Raw genomic sequence first — 27,804 nt, 5'->3', positions numbered from 1 at the left:
ATTTGAATTCCACTTAGTTTTAAATGTCGCATTCATATAGGATAGTGTTCATCCTAAGCAGCAGTTGTTCATCTGATAACTTGGTGACTAATTGCGCAAGTGATTTGACTCCATAAGGAACCGGTCTCTCAAATAATCTAATCATATCGTGCTAATAATTGAATTGTTAATCATTATTAACCAAGTTGTTAGGCCATTCAGTTGTGTCTCCCAGACTCGTCGATTCCCGACAAGTCTTTCATCCTCATATTTCATAGGGACTACCCTCCATAGCCTATTGTAGGAAGACAACTAGAACGAATAGGGCCGGAATCAGAGTGACAACCCCTGCCCTGGGTCATTGTCGCATCTACCTGTACAATTTGAGCGACAAGAAGTTGTCAAGAGCCTTAGGCACCAATGCATAGGTGTGCAAGAAAGGATAAGGTGGGTAAGGCCCATTACATTGAGGTGTATTCAAAGAGTGACATTGATGATGATGATGATGAGGAGCCAGCACCGGAGCAGGTAGAGGGACAGAGGCATAAGATAGTTGGAGGTGAGACTTCACAGTCTAGGGGCAAAACCCCTATTATTGCATCCATGTTAGGTTTCCCCAGATATCATACTTTCAATGTCAGAGGAGTTTTGACGAGACTCAAGGTGACAGTCTTGATTGATGGTGGGGCTTCCCACAATTTCATACATGCAGCCTCAGTTAATCGGAAGGAGATCCCGAAAGAGAGTTCGATGGCATTGTAGTGGCCATCATATGGACTGCACCGAGTATATTCCCAAGTTGAAGCTAACAATGGGGAATTACACAATGACAGAAGATTTCTTCGTGTGGGACATGTCAGACACCAATTTGGTGCTAGGAGTTCAGTGGCACTATTATATTGGGAAGTATACTATCGATCAACGGATATGGAGATGGAGTTTACAGATCCGACGGGCAGCAAGAAGGTTGTTTTGAGTGCCATGCATCAGTGCCCACCGAAGATAGTATCATCTAACAACATGGAGGCAATGTGTGGCAAGGTGACATTGAGTGGGCAATCTAGTGCTTCATCACAGACAGCAGACAATCAAATCAGCCACGACAACATACAGACGACATTCAAGTATTGCTCCGCAAAAACACGAAAGTTCTTTTCTGGCATTCCTCTAGCTAGACCTAAAGACAAGGGTTTTGAGAATGTTATAGAACTGGACGAAGGTATGCAGACAGTCATAACCAGTCCCTAGTGGTGTCCCAAGGTCTTGTTGAGGTTAAGGAGTTGTTGAGGTTGGGTCATATTCGGCCTATCTCCAATCCTTTCGCTTCTTTAGTAGTAATGGCTAAGAAGAAGGACGGTACCTTGCAGATGTGCATTGACTATCAAACTCTTGACAAGAAAACAATCAAGAACCAGTATCCTATCCCTAGGATAGACGAGTTGATGGATGAACTGAGGGGGGCCAAATATCTTTCGAAGATAGATCTTTGTTTGGGAGTAAGACATCCCAAAGACAGCTTTCAGGTGCCACAATGGGCACTACGAGTTCCTAGTTATGCCATTTGGGCTAACCAATGCCCTCACAACTTTTCAGTCCTATATGAACCATGTGTTCAACAAACAATTGTGGAAGTACTTGTTGGTTTTCTTTGATGATATACTTGTCTACAACAAGACTTGGGAGGACCATCTAGTGCACTTGGATGAGGTATTGGGGATTCTAGAAGAACATGAACTATATGCAAAGGAGTCCAAGTGTGAGTTCGGCATGACAGAGATGCTCTACTTAAGGCATGTGATTGGGAATGATGGGGTTCAAGTCCATCAGAAGAAGATTCGGGCAATCATCGAATCATCTGCCCCGAAAACTATAATTGACCTGAAAAGCTTCCTTGGTCTCTGCACATACTATAAGAAGTTTGTTAAGGGATTCTTGTAGTTAACATCGCCTCTTACAAACCTCACCAAAAAAGGGGCTTTCAATTGGACCGATAAAGCACAAGAAACATTTGAGAAGATGAAGCAGGTGATGAGTTCGTCACCCGTGCTTGCACTACCAGATTTCAGCCAGCCTTTCATGATAGAGTGTGATGCTTCAAGAACCGAAATAGGAGTTTTTATGCAGGATCACTACACCATAGCGTTTGAGAGCCGCAAACTCAGAGATTATGAGCGGCATTACTCAATTTATGACAAAGAAATGTTGGCCATCACGCATGCATTGGACAAATTCTAACAGTACCTTGTGGGGAACAAGTTCAAAGTAAATACTAAAAACAGATCATAACAGCCTGAGATTCCTCATTGGGCAAAAGGAGTTGAGTGAGAGACAACAAAAGTGCATCAACAAATTACAGGCCTATGACTTCGAGATCAAGTATGTCAAGGGGAAAAACAATGTAGTAGCAGATGCCCTCTTGAGGATGTCATCCACTCTCTCACTCATGGAGATAATAGATGACTGGAAGTCACTGCTTCTTGTAGAATACTCCAAAAACAAATTCGCCTATGAGATTCTAGAGGGGTTGCTACAAGATGACAGGTACTAGGTCGTCAACGACATCATCTACTATAAAGACCAGATCTAGCTAGTACCAGAATCACAACTGAAGGATAACATTATGCAGGCATCTCATAGCACACCTTTGGTAGGACACCAAGGATATTTAAAAACCTACAGGAAGAAGGCCTTGGGGAATCATGTAGCCACCTCCACTAATCTCCCCCATTGGACAAGGAAGGTGTGCCTAATGACAATTTCCAAATTAGTTTCCAATAGCAATCACATTGGCAATACTTGTAGATAAAACATAAAATAAACTACAGAAGACAAGCCAAGACAAGAGGACACCAAATTTGGCGGATGTCACGGAGAAGCCCCAATGTGGGGAAAACCCTTTAATCGATTCTTCTTATTATTATATCAAATTTTCAGCAAAAAGAGAGTACAAAATGTCAAAATTGACTTGCCAAATATAAGTCAAAACAACCTTGTCAAATATGTAGTCAACTATAGTCAAACTCAACCCCAACCAGAAAGTCAGTGATGGTCAACACAACAGTCAAACTTCTCCTTTAAAGCTCAATCAAAGGCAGTCAAACTCAGCCTCTAGTAGCGGTCAAATTCATCCCAAAACAGTCATAAAATCTGTCGTCAAACTTGGTCAAGTTGAAGTCAACCCTGCGGTTAACATAGGTCAAATAGCCCAAAATTTCTCAAATTTTGTGCCAATCAATGTGGCTTGGTCAAACAAAGTCAAACCCTCCAAAATCACAGTCAAATTTGGTCAAACAACCCCTGGTCAATGTTGGTCAACCCCCTGCAACAGTCCTGCAATTCGGCCCTACAATCTGTCCAGAAAATTCATCCTCCTTGCCATACATGTGAGAGAAAGAGAATGCCCAATAGTTGTATGAACCAATGAGAGGAGAGAGAAGAATGTGTGAGTGATGATGATGGCAAATGAACTGAGAGGTCACTTGTATTTATACAAGTCGTTGAGGGTGAAGTGACACATCCATTGGGCTTCATGAGCCTACATGATGATATGGTCGACCTAAACAATTTGCACGTGTGAGCGTAGATTCAAAAACACACTTCTGCTTGTCCAAATTAGATGATCTTTATATCAATTTTGGTCCTCTTGAAAAGAGGAATTTAATGCAATCATCATCTCCATCAAATGAGTTGTCTCAAGGTGGAATTTGGCCCTAGTTGCCAATTTTAACAAATGTTGCGAAAATTGTTATCGGGAATAAATCGGCGAGGAGAAAAATCGGAAAAAATCGTAAAAATCAGGATAAAATCAATAAAAATCGGCAAAACTAAAAAAACAAAACAAAACAAAAAACAAAAATTAAAAAATAAAGATTTTTTCCCAAAAAATCGGGATTAAATCCCGATTTTTCAAAATGAAAACATCACTAAATTAATCGCGCGATATTATCGGGAAAACGAAAAAATCACGATTTTCGCAACACTGATTTTAACACCCTCTCAACTAGGGAGAATTCCATCTACCAATCCATCCATCATCATCGATCATCATGCCATCCTGTCGTCATGAACCATCTCTGTATCTCATCTCATCTTTGTTCTACTAAACACTAATATGAATAATGAACAAGAATCAATCGAGAGTGAGTCACAAGACCTTACCACTCTCCATTACCAATATTCAATCCAGAGGTAGAACCTCGATCAGACTTGATCCCAGATCAAGTTGTTGAACACCATGCATCCTAGACATAGGGAGTACGACAGTACATGATGCGTGCATCTGTAGTGTTATGGTCCCTATCCACTTTTCCCAACTCATTGGCTAGATGAGAGGTACTTCCCATGAGTCCTGAACTACATGGGTAGGATGTATGTTGGGGCATTAGCAGGAAAAGGTGAATCACTCATCCTGCTCATATGCCATAGGAGAAGGTGAACCACTCATCCTATGGACATGTCAATCGTAGGGGAAGGTGAACCACTCACCCTACACATGTCATCAAAATCGTAGGGGAAGGTCAACCACTCACCCTACACACATGTCAACCATCATGGGTTATCATAGGGGAAGGTGAACCACCCAGCCAATGGTCACTCATAGCTCTAAGAAGTTACCCAAGCCCCTAGGAGCTCCAAGAGCTCAATGTCTAACTCAAGCAGGACCCTCATGGAAGAGTCTTTCCACGACTCCAAGACTCTTTCAGAAGGCTAAGAATTTGACTTTCCCTAAGGACTTTGTAAGGATGTCTACGACCTGCTCACCAGTCCTAATGTGAGGGAGTCTTATTGCTCCCCGTTGTACCATATCCCGGATAAAGTGGTACCTGATATCAATGTGCTTGGAGCATTCGTGGAACACGAGATTCTCTAAAAGGCGAATCCCACTCTAGTTGTCGCAAAAGAACACGGTGGTATCCTGCACGTGCTCAAATAGCTCGCTAAAGAGCGTACTCAACCAAACAGCTTCACAACAAGTCATACTAGCTGCAATGTATTTGGCCTCGCCGGTGCTTAAAGCAACCGATTTTTGCTTCCTACTCTTCCATGAAATCGAAGCAAACCCTAATGAGAAGCAACATCCTGATGTGCTCTGTCGATCCATCATACTGCCAGCCCAATCAACATCAGTATATCCATGTAGCCTCAAATTCCTGACAGTGTATCTCAGTCCATAGTTGATTGTGCCACGGAGATATCTCAAGAGATTTTTAGCAACAATCCAATGTATATGATGAGGCTTGACCATAAATTGACTCAACATAATCACAACGAAGCATGTGTCTAGACAGGTACCAAGAACATCAAGGTTGCCACAAGTTGTCTATATTCAAAAGGGTTTGCCAATTCGGGCCCAGCAACACTGTCACATAGCTTCTTCAAGTTGAGTTCCACTGGAGTAGACACAGACTTGCAATCCACCATCCCACATCTCTCGAGCAGCTTCACAATGTATTTCCTTGAGAAAGGAAAATCTCACCTGGCTTTTTCCAGACCTCTAGGCCTAGGAAGTAGTGCAGCATTCCTAGATCCTTCATCTCAAACTCGGATGCCAACTCCCTCTTGCATTGATAAATGAGAGGGTTTACACCTATCAGAAAGAGATCATCTACATAAAGGACCAAGATGAGAGGCATGTCCTTTTCAACCTTGAAGTATAGGTTAGGATCAACATCACTCCTCGTAAATCCTAGCTTCATAAGATAATTATCAATCCTCTCATACCAAGCCCTAGGGGCTTGCTTCAACCCATAGAGGGCTTTCTTCAACCTGCATACATGTGTCCTTCGATCTTGTACTTCAAACCCCTGAGGTTGTTCCAAGTAGACTTCCTCCTTAAGCGAGCCATGCAAGAAAGCAGTCTTAACATCCATTTGATGTAGGCTCCATCCTTGAGTGGCAACAAGAGCAATAATAGATTGGATAGTGGTATATCGGGCAATCGGTGCAAATATCTCGTCATAGTCCACTCCTTCCTTTTGAGAGAAGCCTCGAGCAACGAACTTGGCCTTGTATTTCTCAGCACTCCCATCTACTCCATGTTTGATTTTGTATAGCCATTTTGAGGTGACTACGGACTTGTCCTTCGGTCTAAGCACCACATCCCAGACATCATTTTTCATGATAGATTCATACTCTTCATTCATTGCATCCTTCTAGACTTGGTGCTTTACGGCTTCTTCAAACCTACATGGCTCAGTTTGAGCAATAGTACTCATAGCAGTTAAGTACCCTTGATACCTGTACTTTCACGGAATGTCCCTCTTGGAGCAATATGTCTTTCAGCATCTTCGAGAGTATCCTTGAGCCACAAAGGTCTTTTCCTTAAGGTAGAAGGGTCAGCCGGAGGTTGATCAATGGGATCCATCAGGCATAGGCTCATCTATCGAAGGTTCATCATGTTTTTCTATAGCGTCATCATTGTCCTTCCTTAGAATGGGGAGATCTCTGGCTTTCCCAAGGGCAGTGTTTTCATCGAAGGTGACATCATGGCTTATTTCCACATCTCTTTGACCAGGCCATAGATTTTATATGCCATTGAATTTTCACTATAGCCCACAAGTATTCCTTTCCTCCCACATGCTTCCAGCTTGTTTCTTTTCTCTTTAGGCACACGAAAATACACGGGACAACCAAAAATTCTAAAATGAGAAACATCAGGTTTCATACCAGTGAAAACTTCTTCGAGTGTCTTGAAATCCAATTCTTGATGCGAGCTCCTACTTTGAACATACACGGCAATGTTAGCAGCTCCTCCCCATAAGAACTTCAATAGACCTTGATCATGGAGCATGGCACGGGAGGCTTCCATAATTGTTCAATTCTTCCTTTCAGCGACTCCATTTTGCTCAGGAGTGTATGGAACAGTTGTCTCCCTCTTAATGCCAACCTCTCTGCAAAAGTCATTGAATTCATTTGATTCATATTCGGTTCCATTATCGGTCATTTATATTTTGATATTCTTCCCTGTTTGATTCTCCACCAAGGATTTGAAAGCACGAAACCATTTGAACACTTCATCCTTCTTCCTCAAGAAATAGATCCATGTTTTACGACAGAAGTCATCCACAAAAATTGCATAGTATAATTATTCTCTCAATGATGTTTCGGGCAACATACTAGATACGTCAAAATGGACCAATTGAAGAATATCGGTAGTTTGACTTTCACTTGAAGGGAATGGTCCCCTTGTAAGTTTCCCAGCTGCACAACCCTGACAAACTCCTTCATGATTCATATTGAATTCGGTCACACCTGTGACCATCTTCCTTACCCCATGTAAGGCTTTGTAATGTAAGTGGGCGAACCTTCAGTCCCATAGCTCAATTGAAGTGAAGCATCGCAAGTCAAGGCTCCAAAGGACTTCCTCCAACATAATAGAGACCATCAACCCTAAATCCAAGTGTGAATGCATCTTTAGGGTTTCCTTGCCAAATACGTACCTTTCCATAAATGAACGCTACCTTGAAGCCTTTATCTTCCATCACAGAAATAGACACCAAGTTCTTCTTCAAATCGGGTACATACAATACTTATTGTAGACAAACGGTTTGACCTTGATTCAAGTGAAGAGTGACAGTACCTATCCCTTTCACGGAGTACGTGGCATTGTCTCCAAGTATGATCTCCAAATTAGTCTTCTTCTCAATCAAATTTGAGAGGGCCTCTTTGTACCCAGTGAAGTGCCTTGAGACTCCACTATCAATCAACCAGATAGAGCGGAAATAAGATAAAATTCCTTTTGTTTTTCTACAATACTAATTTCCTCATACCTGGAGTTTCTCATTCTTTTGGGAGGTTGACCATTTCCTAATCGAGTAGTGGAAGCGTTCCTCTTTCCTTTATTGTTGAACCTGTTGTTCCTTTGATTGCCATTGCCTTTGAAATTGTTGTTGTTGTTGTTATCATCCCTTGAAGAATTCTTCTTGTGAGGACACTCTCTAGCATAGTGACCAAACTTGTTACAATTGTAGCACCTTCCTTTCCTTCCTTCTCTGAATTCTTGCTTGAATCCTTGACCCTGTCTCCTTGGACCATCATTGTTTTTCTTCTTTGCATGAGCGGAGAAAGCAGTAAGTTCATTTCCATTTGAAGGTTTATCTCTCTCCATCATCCTTGTCTCCTCTTGAGTGCATCTAGCCAATAATTCATCGAAACTAAGAATCCTGTCATTGTTGAGAATGGTGGTGTTAAACACATCCCATGCTCTTGAAAGACCCCCAAGTACAATGCTTAGAAAATTTGTCCTCCTTGCCACACGCATGATTGAGAAAGAGAATGCCCAATAGTTGTACGAACCAATGAGAGAAGAAGAGAGAAGAATGTCTGAGTGATGATGATGCCAAATGAGGTGAGAGGTCACTTGTATTTATACAAGACGTTGAGGGTGAAACGATACATCCATTGGGCTTCATGAGCCTACATGATGATGTGGACGACCTAAACAATTTGCTCATGTGTGAGGATAAATTCAAAAACACACTTTTGCTTGTCCAAATTAGATGATCTTTATATCAATTTTGGTCCTCTCAAAAAGAAGAATTTAATGCAATCATAATCTCCATCAAATGAGCTGTCTCAAGGTGGAATTTGGCCTTAGTTGTCAATTTTAATAGAAGGAGAGCTAATTTCAGTTCCAGAGGAGATTCTAGAGACAAAAGAGAAAGTTAAAGAATAAAATTGTGAGGGAGTACCTGGTGAAGTGGAAGGATTTACCCGTTGAGGATGCTACTTGAAAAAGTGAACAGATGCTCAAACATCCAGAACTAAAGTTGCTTGAGGGCAAGCAATCTTGGGCGGGGAGGACTGTAATGTCCCTAACGCTTAGGAGACATAAGACGGGGTTCCGTTAGCCTAATAAGTTCCCATAGGCTAAGGTGGAGAAAAAATTTAATAAGCGAACATGATTCGCCTAAGAAAAACATTATAAATGTTTAAGGGGTGAAAAGGGAGACACATCCTAGGCTAATGAAAAGTCACTTTCATTTTATAAAGTGACAAATCCCTAAAGTGACTTCATAAAATTAAAAAAGTAAAATGGTGGCAAAAGTGGCCACTAAATTTTAAAAGGAGAAAAGTGAGGATTTTCTCCTCATTCTATCACTTGCATTTTGAGAAAAGAAGATCTTGAAGAGTTTTTGGAGAGAGGCTTAGGGTTTAACTTTAAGAAATAGTCGTCATTACTAGCTTCGATGTTGAAACTATACACCATAGTTGGTTAAGAGAGTGAACTGTGAAATCACTCATATTTCACCATTATGCTACCAAGGAAAAAAAGATTTGAAGAAGAAAATGGAGGTACAAGGTTCTATCAGTTGATTTTATCTCCTAGCTTAGAGTTTATCATGTATCTTAGACAAGCTGAAGTTTACCAAAGTAAGGCTGAGAGACCAAGCTCAAATCTGAGCCATAAGGAGGACGAGACTGTAAAAAATAGGGCCAAAAAACCATTGCTGGAAAGGACCATGAGTTTCCTGGAAGAGGGTAGAGTCTCATCACCAAGAGAAGGTTGTCCTGGAGTTTTCTAGTTGTTATGTTGGCTCATTGGGTCGATCTCTCATCACTGGAGGAGCACCAGTTCACTGTGCCTACTGAGCCGAGTTTCTTTATTGATGAATGTGGTTACTCTTACTGAAGGTGGTTTATTTCCCAAACCTAGACAAATTCTGATCTGAAAGGCAGCCGATTTGTTGGCTCCTGGACTACACGCAGAGGGATATTGCTATCAGTCAAAAGGCAGTGAGCTGTAGCAGAATAAAAGGGGCCGAGATATCAGGTATTTGAGGGCTCCGTTGACCTTGCAAGGAGGGACAAGTTGTATGCCGGAAGAAGCAGAGAATCTTCCCTAATTTGCTTGCCGGATAACCACTGAGAAAGGGACTGCACTTCATTCAGTTGACCAAGGGTACTCCTGTGGACAAGTTTGTGGTGTTAAGGGATCAAATACCCATCTGTGGCTGGTCTTAATCATTGTATATCACATGCTGAAGCTGATTGTGGGTTACAACTACCTTGGACAGTGCCTAAACCAGGTTCCATTACTCATTAAGTCTGTACTATTGTTTATTAATGCAATAACATGACTGTGACTCTCTGGAAAAACCATTGTGTAATTTCTTAAGTGATATATCAGTGAAGAATGAGTTTATTTATGGCTTTCTATATATATCAGATGTGTTTTTTATTGCTCAGCTGAATATAAATGTTGTGGTGTTGTTCTAAAGTAATCTCATAATTGTCTATCAGAGCATTGTTTATTCATTTGAACCACAATCCAAGAAACTACACCTACAGCAGAACCTCAACAAATTGTTTGACGAAAGACTTCACTGAAAAGTTATACAAACTTTGAAAAATACAGTGGCCATTTTGGGAGGATTCCGAGTGGGAATCTTACAATAAAGCAAGTATACCCCCATAATTATGATTGCTGATGGTCCATGGTAAAACAAAAACCACTTGTCATGACAAATGAAGGATTGTGGTCAGCCAGAAACCACTTGATGTTGTATGGCTTTTGGTAAGCAGAAACCACTTCAGAATTATATAAGCGTACCAAAACACCGCTCCTAGACAAAATGATGGAATCATTAGAAGTAGTGAAGAACAGAAATATCTGATCGATCTCGCTGGACAGTTATCAGCTAAAGACAGCTATTCAGAATAAGTATGTTTCAGATGATTGGGTTAGACAAGTAGGGGGTTATACAATATTAACCATGCCAGCTTTTGAACCAGTTCATGAAATTTTAGAGGATAAGGTCGAGGCATATGATTGTGAGAACAGAACATACATAGTAAAATCTAAATATGGTGAAGCACTTGATGTGAACTAGTGGAGAAGGTTATGTTATCAGCCAAAGAAACTTGGCATTTATCACCCAGAACACAGTATTTTAGATCATTGTCAAACCACAAAAGGAAAAGTGAAAAGTGTGAAGGCAACTAATTTCCACATTACATTTTTAGAACATGTTTCAGAATTTGCTCTTTCTGGATGATTTTGTGTGGCAAGAAATATAAAAGACCCAATGTAGTGCATGCCCTACATAAAAGGTAAACCACTTGGGAAAAAGTACAACGGGATTGGCTTCTTATCAAGCGAATGAAAAAAGGGAAATTTACAGTTAGAAATAGTTTACTGGACATTTCAACTTATACATGTATATGCACAATCCTTTTACTCAGAAGAATTATCTTTCCATAATTTCAACCAAGATACAAACCAGTAGGGCTTATTAATCCCAGGTATGACAGTTTTCGGGCATATTGTTATCACATAATTATGAATAGAAAATGATGAGATTGAAGTTGAAAAAATTAAACATTTGAGAATATGCAAACGTATTGCAAAAGGATATTTAACAAAAAGATAAATAAAAAATGAATGAATTAATAAAAATTCTAAAATGTAGCAGATAGGAAGCTAAAACTGACTGGTGCAGAAAGAGAAAAATCATATTTAAGAGGAACAACAGAACATTCTGACCACTCCCAACAAGCAAATGAGGTCATCAAAATATTAAGTGTCATTGACAAGGATGAGAAGTTTGTTACAGTTTATCTGCAGAAGAGAAAACAAAAAACTAAGAAGAAACAAAAATGTGTTAGTGCTGTATGCATTGTACACACCAAAATTTGAACTGAAATGAACTGAACTAGAAGTCTACTGATCTCACCTCACAGGGAAAAGTATCAAATATCGAACCAATACTCCAAAGCACCATAAAGGAAATAAATAAAGGTTCCAGTTCCATGGCTCTGGAGGATTTGACTTGAAACACCGTGTAAAAGAATCCTGCACGTCAATTCCAAAAGGCCATAAAATAGAAGTACAAAACAAAGACACTTGAAGAGCAAAAGAAAATGTAAAGAAGATTGTCTTCACCCCAAAAGCAAGAAACTAAAATTGACAATGATGATGGACAATTTCTTAAGGATCATGTCATGACTAGTATTGCAGCAATCTTAATCCTATGGCAGACAATTCAGAATTACAATCATTCCTTAGCTAAGACCTGCAGCTATGAAAGTTAGTTTGGCAAAATGATGTGGGATCAGCAGTTGCTGAAAGTATTTCATCCAATTCAGTAATTTTAATAGAAGCATCATATTGTCATTGATTTCCAATGACCTAACATCCAATGCTGCCATCTAACAATGGTGGCACACTCAATCCGTGTCCACTCAAACTGACTTTCAAGGAATTTAATTACTAATTTGTAAGTGGATAACATGTCTTACTGTAAAGGGGTTGCTTTTTGAAAGATTAGAGTCATGGTAGGGACACTAGCAAGTTGGGGGGTCTGGGCACATAATAGTTGAAAGATCAAAAGGGCAAACCGACAAAATTTCTCCCTAGTGGGAAAAGTTTAAATGGGTGCCACAATCTCAAGGTGCTGAAAACTTGAGTTGCAAATTGCAAAAAAAGGGAAAGAGATTCTGCACTCTAAAAGAATTCCTACAGAAAACTAAACAACGGAAAACTTAAAGCTACCCAAAATGACACTGTAATTAATGCTAAAATCTATAAACAAATACTGTAGAAAATATATAACAAAAAAACAATAAATTGACTATCAAAACCTGTTACTGCTTTTCATTACTTCTGAAGATGAAAATCTGCTACAACGAACTCCTAACGACTTAACTGGAAACTGAATGAAATAAACCTATACCCTTACCTTTTCTTTTATAAATTGATAAGAGTAGGTACAATGAATATGGACACATGCAAAACAGTGTCTCAACTGAAGATGATCAGAGGCATTCAAGCATGCACCCAACCTACTACACTGAATGCACCTAACTGAACTTAGATTTGAACTAAAAATTAGAAAACTGCTTACCATACTGAATCTAACACATGCAACTGCATGCAGCCTCTTTTACTTAATGAGAAATTAAATGCAAACTACATGCAAACTGCATGTGAAGTCAAACTACTTAGGATAACGTTATCCCTTCCTATCTATTGCTGGCACATGCAAGCCTGGAAGTCTACAAAAGTATTAGTGCACCGTCTAATCTAATTTATTATTGCACCCTCATCTACAGACCATTGTGTTGCAGACAACTCACTGTTGTCTGGATCTATTTGTTGATGTTTGTAGCTTGGGCAGATACTTCTGCACAGGCCTAAGTGTCTCGGAGTGCAAAAGTAACCCAAATATCCTTAGGACACTTGCTAAAGTATGAATAAATTGTTATTGTAATTCAGCTTAAGTCTGATTTATGAAAAACACATAAGTGATGGTTGGCTATTGAGCCAAACAAACTTAGGAAAAGTGAAGTATTTACTTTAGTGATTATGTTTTAATCTCAACCGTTGATTTCAAGTGAGGCAAGATCAAATCTCGGGAGTCAATCACTTTGGAGCTTAGGGTTTGGGATTTAGCTCAATGTAAGTTCTAAAAGCAAGGCTCGGGAGAAGAGAAAGACACACCATACAGCGGCACAAGACATTGAAGGACTTCCATTCTAGTGTGTCTAGTCTGAGGAAGGTGTCGAAGAGCAGCATAGGAGATCCAGATTAGCCAAGGAGATCAAGGATGGATATCGTGCATGATCAATGGGATCAGATTTAGGGTATGTTGTTGTTAAATTTTTAGGGCTAGATTGTTCTTTGTTATAGATAATTGCACTTTTAACATTTTAGATCACATTCACCCCATAACATCATATAAACATTAGCAATTATGTAAAGAGAACAATAATGCAATGGAATAAACAACAACAAAAGAAACGCATGCACGAATAGAGACACCGTGATTTAGGTCAGAGACCAAGGGAAAACCCCACAAGGGAAAACCCAACCAGATTCTTCTTCTATTAGATATTCATCAATTGTTCTGCTGAGATACAAAGTACATCCATAGAGAGATACATCATTACATCAGGCCTCCTAAGGCCAATCCAAGTCAGTTCACAACTTTGATTGTGAGCTAACTTCCGATAACCAATGAGTCCAAGAAAGCTTCTACCATATCACTGTTGCAAGAAACAATATCATCATCAAGCATTGTCATATATGTTGGACCATATCAAGTCACTGTCGTACATGCTAGGTCATCATGGAGCAAGGTCGCTATAATATCACTTCCATGTAGATTCACTGCCATCATGAATCACTGTCATCATGTATCCACAACAAGTCACTACCATTGTCTAAGGTCATTGCCATCAATAAGAGCATGGTCACCATACATCTCATAAAAACAAGGTCACTGTCACATGTATCATAGGAGTCACTGTCAACATAGATCCCACTGTCATCATTATAGTCATTGTCATATGTATCATAGGAATCACTGTCAACATAGATCCCACTGTCATCATTATAGTCACTGTCATACGTATCATAGGAATCACTGTCAACATAGATCCCATTGTCATCATTATAGTTACTACCCTATATCCAGAGCACTTATATACATAGGGTTATTGTTATTGCAATATCAAAGATTATTTTATACAAGGTCGTGACTTACTGCCTTACTGTCATCCAGTGCACAGATTCGAAGATCATTGTTTATATAGTTGCCTCGGAGATACAATGTGAGACACAAAAATAAGAATGCAAGTTCAAAGATATTGTGATCCATCGATTCACTATGTTGCAAGACTCAAAATGAACTCCAAAGTCCTTGTAATGTGACCCATAAAAATAGAGTGAACCATAAGAATCGTAGGTGATACATATGCTAGTGGGACATCTCAATGTCAAGTCAATGATCCAACGTAAATAATTATGCAATCTACGGGAGTATAATACGTGCCACAAGAAAGTGTTAGCTATAGGAATTTAGTTGCAAGTTACATAGATGTGATACGAGTCAATAGAAGCGAACCACTATGAGATGAAGAGATGCAAGCCACAAATGCAAACCACTAGCCATCAAATCAATGTACCATCAAATTACTATAATGTGGTCCACTGAAGACAAAAGCGATGCCACAAAGAATGACGATGTCACTATATAGATACACAGGGAATTTTTGCGAGCTACAAGAGTTAGAACATCACGAAGATATATATAAATGTTCAAGCCAATTCATCGACAATATAGAGTGTGATCCAGGGTTAAATGAACCAGAGTTTAAGCGAAGAATATTCGAATCATAGAGTGAACTAACTATAGACAAATACATGCGGTCCAAACTTGCAATCCATGAACTATGATCGAACTTCATATAAACAACAAATATACGTTCCTTTGTATAAATACGAGCTTCAGGGGTATATTCAAATTTCAAAAGAAAACACACTAGTGTGAATCACCAAGTATAACTCTAATGAGCCATACAATGACTTTATTATATAGACACTCCATGAGAGAAATTAGATCCTCAAAGGCAGAGCCAACTCAAACTGTTTGGAGGGAAAATCCAAATTTAATTTCCTTTTAAATATATTCAAACAATTTCTTCCCCAAACTGTTATCAAATTAATAATAATACTATTTCCTTTTTATCAAATGAATTTTCCTTTTAATATAAATCCTCTTTAGGGGTTGACGGGCTTTCCTTTGGGGTAACAGGGTTTCCCTTCGGGGAAATTTGTCCCGAAGCTACTCAAATTTCAAAACTCCCTCTCAGCTAGGGAGGAATTTCCATTCACATCATAAATTCTCATCTCAGATGACATGACTCAATATAAGAAGATAGGCAGTTGCATCATCATTGCATCTGGACTCGTCTCATAGAAGAACAATAATGCATAATCAAAGTAGGGGAGTTCAATCCTCAAACCCTACTAGTTTCCAAATCAAATCTCATGACTTTCATCTCAACTATATCAACAAGACATCTATCTCATCACATCTCGTCTCAACTGGACTCCTTTGATCATCAGTTGAACAATGATGTCAATAGGCGAGATCCACTTACCGCAAGGGTAAAGATCACACTCTATCCTATTGACCTGTGACAATAAGCGAGATCGACTTAAGGATCACACTTTATCCTATTGTCCAATGACAATAGGCGAGATCAACTTAAGGATCACACTTTGTCCTATTGTCTGTTGATCTTCCCATCTAGACCCTCAAGAGTCAAGTGGTAGAACACTTGCATCCCATCACTTGAGCGAGATACAACTTACCATAAATGGTAAGGATCACACCCTATCTCAAGTCACCTCAACCCATTGGCCAGATGGGGAGGAACAATCCCAACAAGCCCAACTTGTGGGTAGGATGCCAACTGGGGTATACTTTGCCAAGTCCCAGACTTGATGGTAGGGGGATACCCACTTGTCATAAATGACAAGGATCACACACACACCCTATAGTGACAATAGGCGAGATCTGCTTACCACAGGGGTAAGGATCACACCATATCCTATTGTCCAGAGTTCCCTTAACCCTTGGAGGTATCTAGCTCAATTCCTCTCCCTAAGAGCTCAAACAGGGGGAAAGAGCATAGCCCAGTGTTATTGATTAGCCCAGCACACCTTCCTCTCATCAGAGTCTTCACCTTACAGCGGTTAAACCTGGCCATAGTGCATGACACCTAGAGAATATCGAGTCAACCACAAGCTTACATGCTGCAACACACAGATCCAATTTTCTGTCTACTCATCAATCAAAATGTGATAGAGTCTCATTGCTCCTTTTTGCACCAAATCCCAAATATAGTGACATTTGTTCTTAATGTGCCTGAACCTATCATGGAGCACAGGATTCTCTGCATATCGGAACCCACAATATGTCATAGTATATCATAGTCATGCCCAGCATATGATCAAACAGCTCTCTGGAGAGCTTTCTCATCCATACTGTCTCGTGGCCAGCGATGCTAGCAACAATGCACACTGCCTCTCAAAGCAACATATTTCTATGCCAAGAAATCATCCAAGAAACCAAGGCAGACTTAAGGCAGCACTCAAATGTGCTCTTCTAGTCAACAACATACTCAACATTAGTGTATCCATAAAGTATCAAATATCAGGCAGTGGGTCTCAGTCCATGATTTTATGTAGATATCTCAACACATATTTATCAACAGCCAAATATACATGTCCAGGCTCCATCTAGCTCAGAGTACATGCAACAAAGCAAGAATTCATCTGACTACCAACACATCATCATGCCAAAGTTCACACTTCCCTTGACAAGGAAGTCCTTATCATCTCTTTGTTACACTACTAATCTCAAGTAGTTGATTGTAAGGGCTCAAGAATCAGCTCCCTCTAGCACTGATGATTTGATCATGTCATAAATAAATCACATTGTCAGCATACAGAACCAAATATCAAAGGCATACCTTCAATCTTGAAGAGATTGGAGTCTACATCAGATGACCATCAATCCAAACATGCCAAGTCCATGGGGCTTGTTGGAGTCCATATGGGACTTTCTTCCATCTGTAATCATGAATCTCATCTCGTGTGATTTGAAGACCTGAGGTAGCTCCACATACGCTTCTTCCTTGGGAACATCATGGAGGAAGCCAAATTCATGAACATCAGATGATAAAGCATCTGGCAATAGGAGCTACAATCCTCTCCTTCTAAGTGCATACTCCTTATTAGTGTAGAGCATGATATCCTGGAAGCATCTGATACTACTACATCTTGTCATCTAAAATGGTCCTTGCATGAAGGACATGTTGATTTCATCTTCTCCTTATTTTAAAATATCTTAGCGTAACATGATGGTCTTCTCCCTCTGAATGGGAAGCTTCTACAATCATAGTTATCAACCAAGGAGACTGCAATTCTTCCTTCGAGGTCTTGATCTCTTGTCCATTTCATGTGCCACTCAAGTCATGGGATGGCTCTACATCTTCCTCAATCTCGATACAAAGGACTTGGTTCTCACATTCATCAGATGTACCTATTGATCCCTGAACAAGAGCACGAGCAATAGCAGCAAAGTAAATAAACATAATAAAAGTGTACCTGTTGATGAGGCAAGTTTTTCTTTCTTCTCTAGATATGAGAGTGACTCCTTCATTTTTCCTACACCAACTCTCTCTTAGAGCTAAATCTTCCTGCAACACTCCGCATCATGGTGATCTTTAAGAAGGATCAACTTTCCTTATCCAAGACATTAGTAAAAGAAGTATTCAAATATTCGTGTAGGAGGAATAAACAATAGTCCAAAAATGACAAATCTAAACAAGAGCAGTGTCATAACATAAGCCTTAAAAATACTTATCTTTAATGAGGTTTGAAGGAAGCTGTTAGCTCCCTCTTGATCCAGACTGCATGAGTCACCATTGAAGAAAGGCATCTTCTTGAGTCAACCATCAATGTGTAAGATGACCACTGAAACTGCAACATACCCTTCTCCTAGGGTTTCTCTGAATCTATCATGGCTTCTTACCGATCATGTCATATCAAGAAGTTTCACTCTACGGTTTCTCTAAATTTGAATAATTGAATGGCATATCATATCAAGAATAATTTTGAATCATACTAGGGTTTCAATGCTATAGAACCCAAGCCATATCCAAGGCCACTTCAAGGGTTTCTCCCAAACCCTAACCTTCTCTTGTAAGAACAAAGCTTCCCTAGGGTTTCCTTCAAACCCTAGAATTATTTTAGGTCTTTGCCATCTTCATCTACTACCATCATCAGTGTCTTCAAGGGTGTGTTTTCAGTGACTTTTCTTCAACCTAGCTCTGATACCATGTTAAATTTTTAAGGTTAGATTGTTCTCTACTATAGATAATTGCATTTTTAACATTTTACATCACATTCACAAAATTAAACATTGTGGAAGACAAACTAGAATTTGAGAAAATATTGGCACACACACACACACAAAAATATGACAGTTATTTTTGGACAAAAGTCCCCAGAAAAACCCAACTTGGGAAAATTGGTGCAGCAATTGAGGGTTTTTATTATTAAGCAGCAATGAGAAATTTTGAGTACAATAAATATCGCCAAACTGGAAAATATATCCAAGAGAAATACTATCAAAAATTCTTTGAGGGAAATTACCCTCTCCGAGCAATCTTGACACTTGACTGCCTTTGAAAAAGTTATCCGTCCAAGTGGTCTGCACAAGCTTTGCGTCACCATAGCGTTGCCTGCCACACGCATTGCCTGAATTGACTACCAATCTAGTCGTCCTGCCTACTGTTGACTAGGAAACGCTTCTTCGACCCTCTGGAGCCTCTTCTTGTCCTCTGGAATTGAAAACGTCTTCCTCTTCAGCTCGATCGAATTTCCCTCTTGAGGCTCTGCACAGCCTCCTGGAGAAAATCTCGGTGTCCTCTCCTTGACTCTATGGAACTGGAAAACTTCCTCCAAACTCACTGCCTCTACCCTTCTCTGCCTCTGCTTCCATTCTCTAGCTCAAACTCTTCCGGCAAATGTTGTTGCTCTCTGGAGAAATCGGACTGCCCAAAGAAATCGATCTCAAGTGTCAAAAGTCAATTTCTCCATCTACCCGTCGACCTCTTCTTATAATCTCAGTGTGGGACTCCAATGGCCAAGATTAAAACTTAATCAATGCCTAAGATTATTTCCTAGTCGATCCATGTGAGTTTCTAGATAATTCTCACCTTTCTCAATTAATATTGATTAATTAACCAAATTTCCTAAGTTTAGACTTAGGAAATATTAAAAATTTGGTTAACAATCTAATTGAGACACTCCTAGGTGGAATTTCCAAAAACGATTGATGGGTTATGGAAAAATCTCGTGTTTTAGCCTATCCACAAAGTTTCGAGACTAGAACACCTTGGATGCTACAAAAAACTATCATGATATCCTTTGAGCGATCATGAAACACTGGAATCTCAATGAGTTTAATGCAACTCTGATTATCACAATGTATCATGGTAGGCTCCATCCCTTGTCTGAAAAGTCCCACAAGTAACTTCCTCATCCAAATAGCCTTGCAAGTTGCCTAACTTGTAGCCATGTACTCGGCCTCTGTTGAACTGAGTGCAATTGATCTTTGCTTCTTGTTGTACCAAGAAACTGTTGTTGACCCAATGTTTAAGATGCCACCCTAAGTACTCTACCTGTCTGGGCAACTCCCTACCCAATCTACATCTATGAAGCCCTCAAGCCTCACTCCATCAACCTGTTTGTACCACAATCCATAGACCATTGTGCCTCTGAGGTATCTCAACACATGCTTTGCAGCAACCCAATGCACTCTGGTCGGTTCAACCATGAACTGACTCAGTTGGTTGAATGCAAAAAAAATATCAGGTTGTGTGTTGACCAAGTACATCAACGACCCCATGAGCAGATTGTATAATGTAGGAGCCACTCGCTCTCATCTACTAGCATCCACCTTCCAATTTGTGACTAGAGGTATGGCCATGGACCTGCAATCCTGCATATGAAATCTCTGGAGAATCTCTATTGTGTAGTTGCCCTATCCAACGAAGATCTCAACATCGCCCTGCCAAACCTCCAACCCAAGGAAATAGTGCAAAAGCCCCATATCCTTCATCGCAAACTCCCTTGCAAGTTCCTCCTTGCAATCCTAGATCAAGCTCTCATCTCCAGTCAATATAAGGTCGTCGTCATAGAGAACTAGAATGAGCGAAAGCCCTCCAACCATGACGTAGTACAGGTTGGGATCTGCCTCACTCTTAGTGAAGCCTAATCCTCAAAGGTAGCTATTAATTCGAGTATACCATGCTCTTGGAGCCCACTTGAGCCCATAAAGAGCACTCCTCAGCTTGCACACATGTGTGTCTCTGTTGAACTGTGCGAACCCCTCTGGCTGCTCTATATAGATCTCCTCTTCAACAACTCCATTGAGGAAGGTTGTCTTCACGTCCATTTGGTGGATCTTCCACCCCATCTATGCTGCAAGTGCCAGAATAGTCCCAATGGATGAATATTGTGCTACTGGGGCAAAAGTCTCTTCATAGTCTATGCCCTCAATCTGTGAGAAGCCCTTGGCCCCAAACCTGGCCTTGAACTTCTCCACGCTCCCATCTGCTCCATGCTTCAACCTGTACACCCATCTGGATCCAACTACTGATTTCCCTTCAGGTCGTGGAACAACCTCCCAGACATCATTCTTCATGATAGAGGAATACTCCTCCACCATGGCATCCTGCCAAACCTGCTGAGAAGCTGCCTCCTTATAAGAAGAAGGCTCAGTGTCCACCAACTCTGTCATCAGTTCCATATAACTTGTGTACCTCTATGGTTGTTTACTCTGCCTAAACATGGTGCTAGGAGCCTTGACCTGCTCCTGAGCCTCCTCGATCAACTTCTCGGCCCACTTGGCCTTCTTCCTCCTTGTGGTGGGTGGCTCTAGTTGATCTGTCTGCTCTCGACCTGGCTTATCCTCCTCATCCTGCTACGCTACCCTCTTGCCACTAGATTGTGGTTGTTGTTGAATCTAAGGTGCTGATTGTGACTCATGTTTGGGAGCAAGTAGCTCCTTCTTAGGTACTACAATCTACTCACGCTCTAAGGAAACTCTCAAAGCCTAGTCCTCCTAGAACCTCACATCTCGCCTGAGAACTGTCTTCTTGAGTCATGGAAGATACACCCTGTATGCCTAAGATGTCTCACTATACCCCACAAAGATACCCTTCTCTATTGTGGCATCAAATTTCTTCCTGTTGTCTTTGGACACATGACAGTGGACCTTTGTGCCAAAGATCTGGATGAGCCTCCTGAATCAACTTCTCGGCCCACTTGGCCTTCTTCCTTCCTGTGGTGGTTAGCTCTCGCTGATCTGTCTACTCTCGGCCTGGCTTATCCTCCTCATCCTGCTGCGCTACACTCTTGCCACTAGACTATGTTCGTGGTTGAATATGAGGCGTTGGTTGTGACTCCTGTTTGGGAGCAAGTAGCTCGTCCAAGCACCATGTGTAGACTCCTATTCTACAGAAATACTACAATGTTGCATGCCTCTGCCCACAAGAACCTAGGCAAATCTTCATTGTGCAACATAGCCCTAGCTGCTCCAACACTACTCATGTTCTTCCACTCAGCCACCCAATTCTGTTGAGGGATATCAGGTGCTATCAACTCTCTCTTAATGCCTTTGCACAAAACTCCTTGAAGGCATTGGAGATATATTCTCCACCATTGTCACTTCTCATTGCCTTGATTTTTTTCCTGGTCTGCTTCTCTACCAAGGCCTTAAACTCCATGAACCTGTCTAAGACCTCATCTTTCTTTTTCATAAAATAAATCCAAGTTTTCCAAGAGAAATTATCAATGAAAGTAACATAATACCTGTGTCTCATCAGTGATGGAGAAGAAAAGGGCCCGCACACATCTGAATGCACCAGCTCCAAAATCCCTTTGGCTTTGTTGTCCTGACCATGGAAGGAATACTTGGCATACTTCCCAAGCGTGCACCCCTTGCACACTCCACTCTTATCAAGACATCCTATTGGTAATCCTATAGCAATCTGCTAAAGAATCTCCAGCGCCCCATGATGCAAGTGTCCCATGCGCCTGTGCCACAATTCACCTACATCTGCACATCCTATGTTGCTGCTCAAGGTTGCATTAGTCTTTGCATGCAATTTGTAGAGGTTCTTCACCCTCACACCTATCTGCTTCTTACATCCAGAAGCCAAGTGTTGGAGGTAAGCCTTACCTCTGCTAAAGGTGACATCATATCCTTTATCCTCAAGGATAGCTACTGAAACCAAGTTCTTCTTCAACCCTGGAACATAGAGAACATCTTTGAGATGAAGAGTATTACCTGACTCCCTCTCAAAGCTAACAGTACCAACTCCCTTGGTAGCATACTTGCCATTATCTCCAAGCTCGATATTCACCTGCATATCCTTCTCATCCAGCTAGCTGAAATACTCTCGATTTCCAGTCATATGGAAAGAGGCTCCTAAATCAATATACCATGTGTTTCTCCCTATTGAGCTTGCATTGCAAACTATCAATAGGAAGTCCTTCTCAAACTGAGAGGCAAACTCATCTACCTTAGCTGATGCAATGACATGCTCCTTATTCGACCCCTTCTTCTTTTGGCTAGGACACTTAGAAGCATAGTGTCCAAAAGTATGGCAATGGAAGCATTTGATCTTACTTATAGATCTGTCTTCTTCTTGTCACCCTTTTGATTGTTCTCGCTCTTCCCTTTGCCTTTGACTTTTCTACAAGAACAAGATTTTCCTCCTCCTCAACCTTGGCACACTTGCCATTGTTGCTAGAAGTCTCAACTAATCTGAGCCTTAGCTCCTCCTGGATGAAGTCACTCCATAGGCGCTCCCAATCTGGGAACTTATCCTGTCCAATAATGCTTCGAACAAAAGTATGCCAATCTTTGGTAAACGCGTTTAGAGCCACGCGCACTAGCTCTGTGTCCATGGGATTTTCTCAAACAGTTGCAAGCTCATCACGGACCTCCTAGATTCTGGTGAGATAGGCAATGACACTCTCACCCTTTTACATCTTGATTGTCCTTAGCTTCTCTTTGAGAACCATTTTTTGGTTCTCGGAAAGAGTTTTAGTAGAGCTTGACTAAGGCATCCCACATGTCCTTAGTTGTATCTTTACCTGCAACACGAGGAACTAAATGATCCCGAAGTCCATCCAAGATCATCCTTTTGGCCTTGGCCATCTATCTTTGGAAGAGCCTCAACTCGTTTGGATCTGAAGGTTCTACAACACCTTGCTCAACAAATTCTTTCAGCCCAAACTCATCCAACAAAATTAATATGCGGACCTTCCAAACACCGAAGTTGGAGGAGCCATCCAGTGTATCCTGCTCTATCAATCCTAGTCCCATGTGAGTTGTCAACTTGAAGACTATGTGTTGATTGATCTTTGCTCACAACTCTGATACCATGTAGATTTTCTATGAAATTATGATCTGTTGTTATTAACAATCTGAAATAGAAATTTCTTTTCACACAAAATCAGAATTTCTCTACTCTAATCAGTGTTGCACGAAGCGCCCCCCCCCCCCCCCCCCCCCCCCCCGCTCCGAAGCGCGCTTCGGAAATTCGGAAGCGCGATTCGTAAATTTTTTTGCGCTTCCTGGAATTTCCGAAGCGCCGGCTCCGAAGCGCGCTTCGTACGGCGCTTCGGAGCAGGAAGCGTGCGCTTCACGCACGCTTCCGTACGCTTCGGCGGAAAGGGGCGCGCCCAAGGGAGAAAAACAATTTTTTTTTTAATTTTTTTTTAAGTTAAGTTAACTCAACCTTAAGGGGGTGGGTTAGGGTGAGGTTAAGGTGAGGAATGAAAAGAATAAAGCCCCCATTCATTCCTCATTTTCTCACTTTGAGTTTATGAGAGTTGGAGAAGAGAAGAGAGGAGAGGAGAAGAGAAGAGAGGAAAGGAGAGGAGAGCTTGGAGGAGCTAGGAGAAGGAGGAGGAGCTTGGAGCAAGAGCTTGGAGGACTTCATCTACAAGAGCTAAAGAGGTAAGTTCAAACCCCAAACTCCCTTGTTTTTTTGAAAATTGTTTTGTATTTTTCTCCTCCCTCTCCTACTCTTTCCCATTGTTTCTACTTGCTCCTTTATTTACAGGTTGTCGTTGTCCACCACCTATATCCATATTCCAAGATGGTGTTCTTTTGGCTTCTATGTATCATTCCACTCTTGGTTTTAATGATGGCAAGGGTGAGGAATAGAAGGGAAGAAACAGAAGAGGACATTGGTGATGGTCCTAATAGTAGTGACCCAATGTATGATGAGGAGGAAGGGTTTGAAGAGGAAGGGGATGAACTTGAAGGGGACACTGAAACACAAGATGGGAAAGCTACATCAACACCCTTGTGGAACTATGTGACCAAACTTGATGGGGGAAAGGGTGGTGGATCTTACAAATTTGTGTGCCCTCATGGTTGTCATGGAGGAAAACCATATTGTGGTTCATATACCCGTCTGAGGAGGCATCTTTGTGGGGTGCTGGACAATGATGAAAAAAAGGGTTCTGTGGGGGTACAAATTTGCCCAAACATTTCAACTGAAGAAAGAAGAAAATACATCCAAATAGAGATGGCTGCACAACAAAAAAACAAGAAACAAAAAACTCATTATGAATCAAGTGCAACCTCTAAATTTGGTAGTTGCTCATCTCCTCATGGTACTTCTGCAAGCTCTGGAGGTAGAAGAACAATAGGGGATTTCCTTAATGTTGCTGGGAGGGATGATGTGGATGGAAAGATAGTCCGTTTTCTTTGTGCTTGCGGTGTACCATTCAATGTGCTTCGCTCTCCCTATTGGCATGAAATGGTAAAGGCCATCAATGAAGCCCCAAAAGGATACAAGGCCCCCAACTATGAGAAAGCTAGAACAGTGTTATTAGAAAGAGAAAAAGCTAAGGTTCAAAGAGCTTTGACACGTTTTACAAATGAGTGGGTAGATTCTGGGGTATCCATTGTATCAGATGGCTGGACAAATATTAGAAACCAACATTTGATAAATGTTCTTGGTGTTTCTTCTAGTGGTGCAGTATTTATTGCATGTCATGACTCCTCCTCCATCACTGCATCTGCACAAAACATTGCAGATCTCCTATTGAAATCAATCAAAGATGTTGGTCCGAATAATGTGGTTCAAGTGATCACAGATAATGCAGCAAATTGTAAGGCAGCAGGAAAAATTATTGAGCGTACTCATCCACACATCTTTTGGTCTGGGTGCCTGGTTCACACATTGAACCTTTTGATGCATGATATTGTGAAACACAAAGAATGTGGGTGGATTGCTGAGGTTTACAGGAAAGGGAAGCAGCTCATTAAATTCATCACAAGGCATACAAGGGTAAACTACTTCTATGGCACTTACTCCAAGTTGCAATTGCTTAAAATTGCAAAGACAAGATTTGCTAGTTATTACCTCACCTTTAGGCGGCTAGTGAAGGTGAGACAAGCTTTAACTAATCTGGTGTGTGCTGAAACATGGGATGAAATTAACACTGACACAGATGGTGCTAATGCAGTCAAGGACACTGTTCTTGACAGTTACTTTTGGTCACAGGTTAAATATGTTTTGCAATTCACCAAACCAATTTATTACATGATCAAGTTTGCAGATTCAGATCGACCAGTAATTGGGGAGGTGTATGAGCAAATGGATAGCATGTTGGGGCAGATTAAAGACATTGTTGAGCCTAGAGATACCACCTTGTACAATTATATTCGTGTAGAGGTGCAAAACCGATGGGAAATGCTAAATATTCCATTGCATGCATTAGCATATGTTTTGACACCTAAATACTATCATCCATCATGGCTTTCAACACCAGCACCTGGGGGGGGAAGCAGGAGAAAACCACACCAAGATCAAGAGGTTCACCAAAAATATATGGCTGCATTGAGTAAATTAATCCCTGATGAGGAGGACGCTGCATTGGTACGGAGACAGGTGAGCAACTATACGCTCAACACTGGTCCATTTGGGAGCATGCATGCAATTAAAGATCGAGAGACTTTTTCTGCTCTTGAGTGGTGGAACATGCATGGAGGGGGTACTCCACTTCTACAGAGTTTGGCATTGCGGGTGCTATCACAGGTGGTAAACACTTCTTCTGCAGAGAGGTGTTGGAGCTCTTATTCTTTCATCCACAGTGTTAAAAGGAACAGGTTGAGTTTAGACCGGGCAGAGAGCTTGGTTTATGTTCATTACAACTTGCAATTGTTGTCCCATTACTGTGAAGATGCAAAGTCTAATAAAGACTTGTTGATTTGGGACAAGAATCCAGAGGAGCCCAATTTGGAGGATGGAGTGTTGCGACTAGAGCAATTAGAGGATGCTCTTATCCAGGTATGTCCATTGTGGTATGAATTTTCCAATTTTCCCTTATAAAGCATTTCTCTAATTCATGTTTTTAATTTTTTTGTTAACTAGTGTTTTTTTTTTTTGCATGAATTTTTTGAGCGATTCTAGGATGATGATGACCGTCTTGATATGCCACCACCCCCACCCCCATCTGGTCCCTTGGTTCCTAGGTTCCATGGTTCAACACCAACAGCAGGGGGTTCTTCTTCATCAGTTTCAGTGCCACGACTTACACAGGCACCATCTTCTTCATTGCCACCACGTGGAGGCCCGCCACCACGTTCTATTCGTGGTGGAAGGAGGAGAGATTAGTAGATATATTCACAATCTACTACTTTTTGTCATAGATTACTCATTAGACTTGTAGACTTGTGAATTTGAATTTTGAACCTTTTTGGCTTGGCGGTGACCAAGTGACATATTTTGTAAACATTATTATTTGAATTTTGGACATGACAAATGTTGACAGTGAAGCCCGTATATGTCCTCTGCTTTACGAAAAGGAAGATGGGCACGCGCAAGGGACAAGGCTAGGGTTTACAGGCATATTCTAGGGTTCGTAGGGCATCTGCACAGACGGTTCCACAGGGCGGAAGCACCGACAGCTACTCGACAGCTCCTGGACGGTTACGGTCACGGACTCAGCTTTCGCCACTGCTACAGCTACACTATCGAATTTCTCGCCTGTCCCTTTCTGTCACCGACAATATTCAGTTATGGATCGTTGGGAGTATGAAGAGGTTGATTATTCGGCGGATCCCACACCGGAGAACGTCATATTTGGGACTCCGCATTTTATCTCTCGCTCACTAAACCCCCATTCCGCTTCCTCATCTGCCCAGCCGCATCAACCTACACCTGCATCTGCACCTCTCTCTACTGTCGTTCACCCTCCTGTATCTCCGCCGTTTGAGGTCCCTCCGCTCTCGCCTGGGGCACTACAATTTCTGGCCTCAAACACTCCGCCATCACCTTCATTTGATCCTCTGTCCACTATTCCATCGGTGATCCCCCCTCCGCCGATCTCTACACCTGCTACATTCGCATCGGCCTCTGGTATTCGCCCATCGGGATGCTTTGAGACGCCGGCGGTATCCTCCATTCCCACTAACCCGTCTCCCCGGGAGGGCA

General features: G+C 41.2%; 1 protein-coding gene across 4 annotated transcripts in view; it reads right to left on the bottom strand.

Moving 5' to 3' along the window:
- The window catches only part of LOC149239668 (glycerol-3-phosphate acyltransferase 9-like), a 366,346-nt gene that overhangs the window by 278,586 nt on the left and 59,956 nt on the right, over positions 1-27,804 (bottom strand). For all 4 annotated transcript variants that reach the window (XM_089373482.1, XM_089373481.1, XM_089373479.1 and 1 more), the window contains one exon: positions 11,655-11,773. In XM_089373482.1, the coding sequence (XP_089229608.1) occupies positions 11,655-11,773 (119 nt within the window). The remainder of the gene's footprint in view (positions 1-11,654; positions 11,774-27,804) is intronic.

The sequence above is a fragment of the Pinus tabuliformis genome, chromosome 8 (genome assembly GCF_031772625.1).
Source record: "Pinus tabuliformis cultivar Carrire ecotype Pingquan chromosome 8, CPIR1, whole genome shotgun sequence".
Lineage (NCBI taxonomy): Eukaryota > Viridiplantae > Streptophyta > Pinopsida > Pinales > Pinaceae > Pinus > Pinus tabuliformis.
This window is presented reverse-complemented; position numbering and strand designations above follow the sequence as displayed.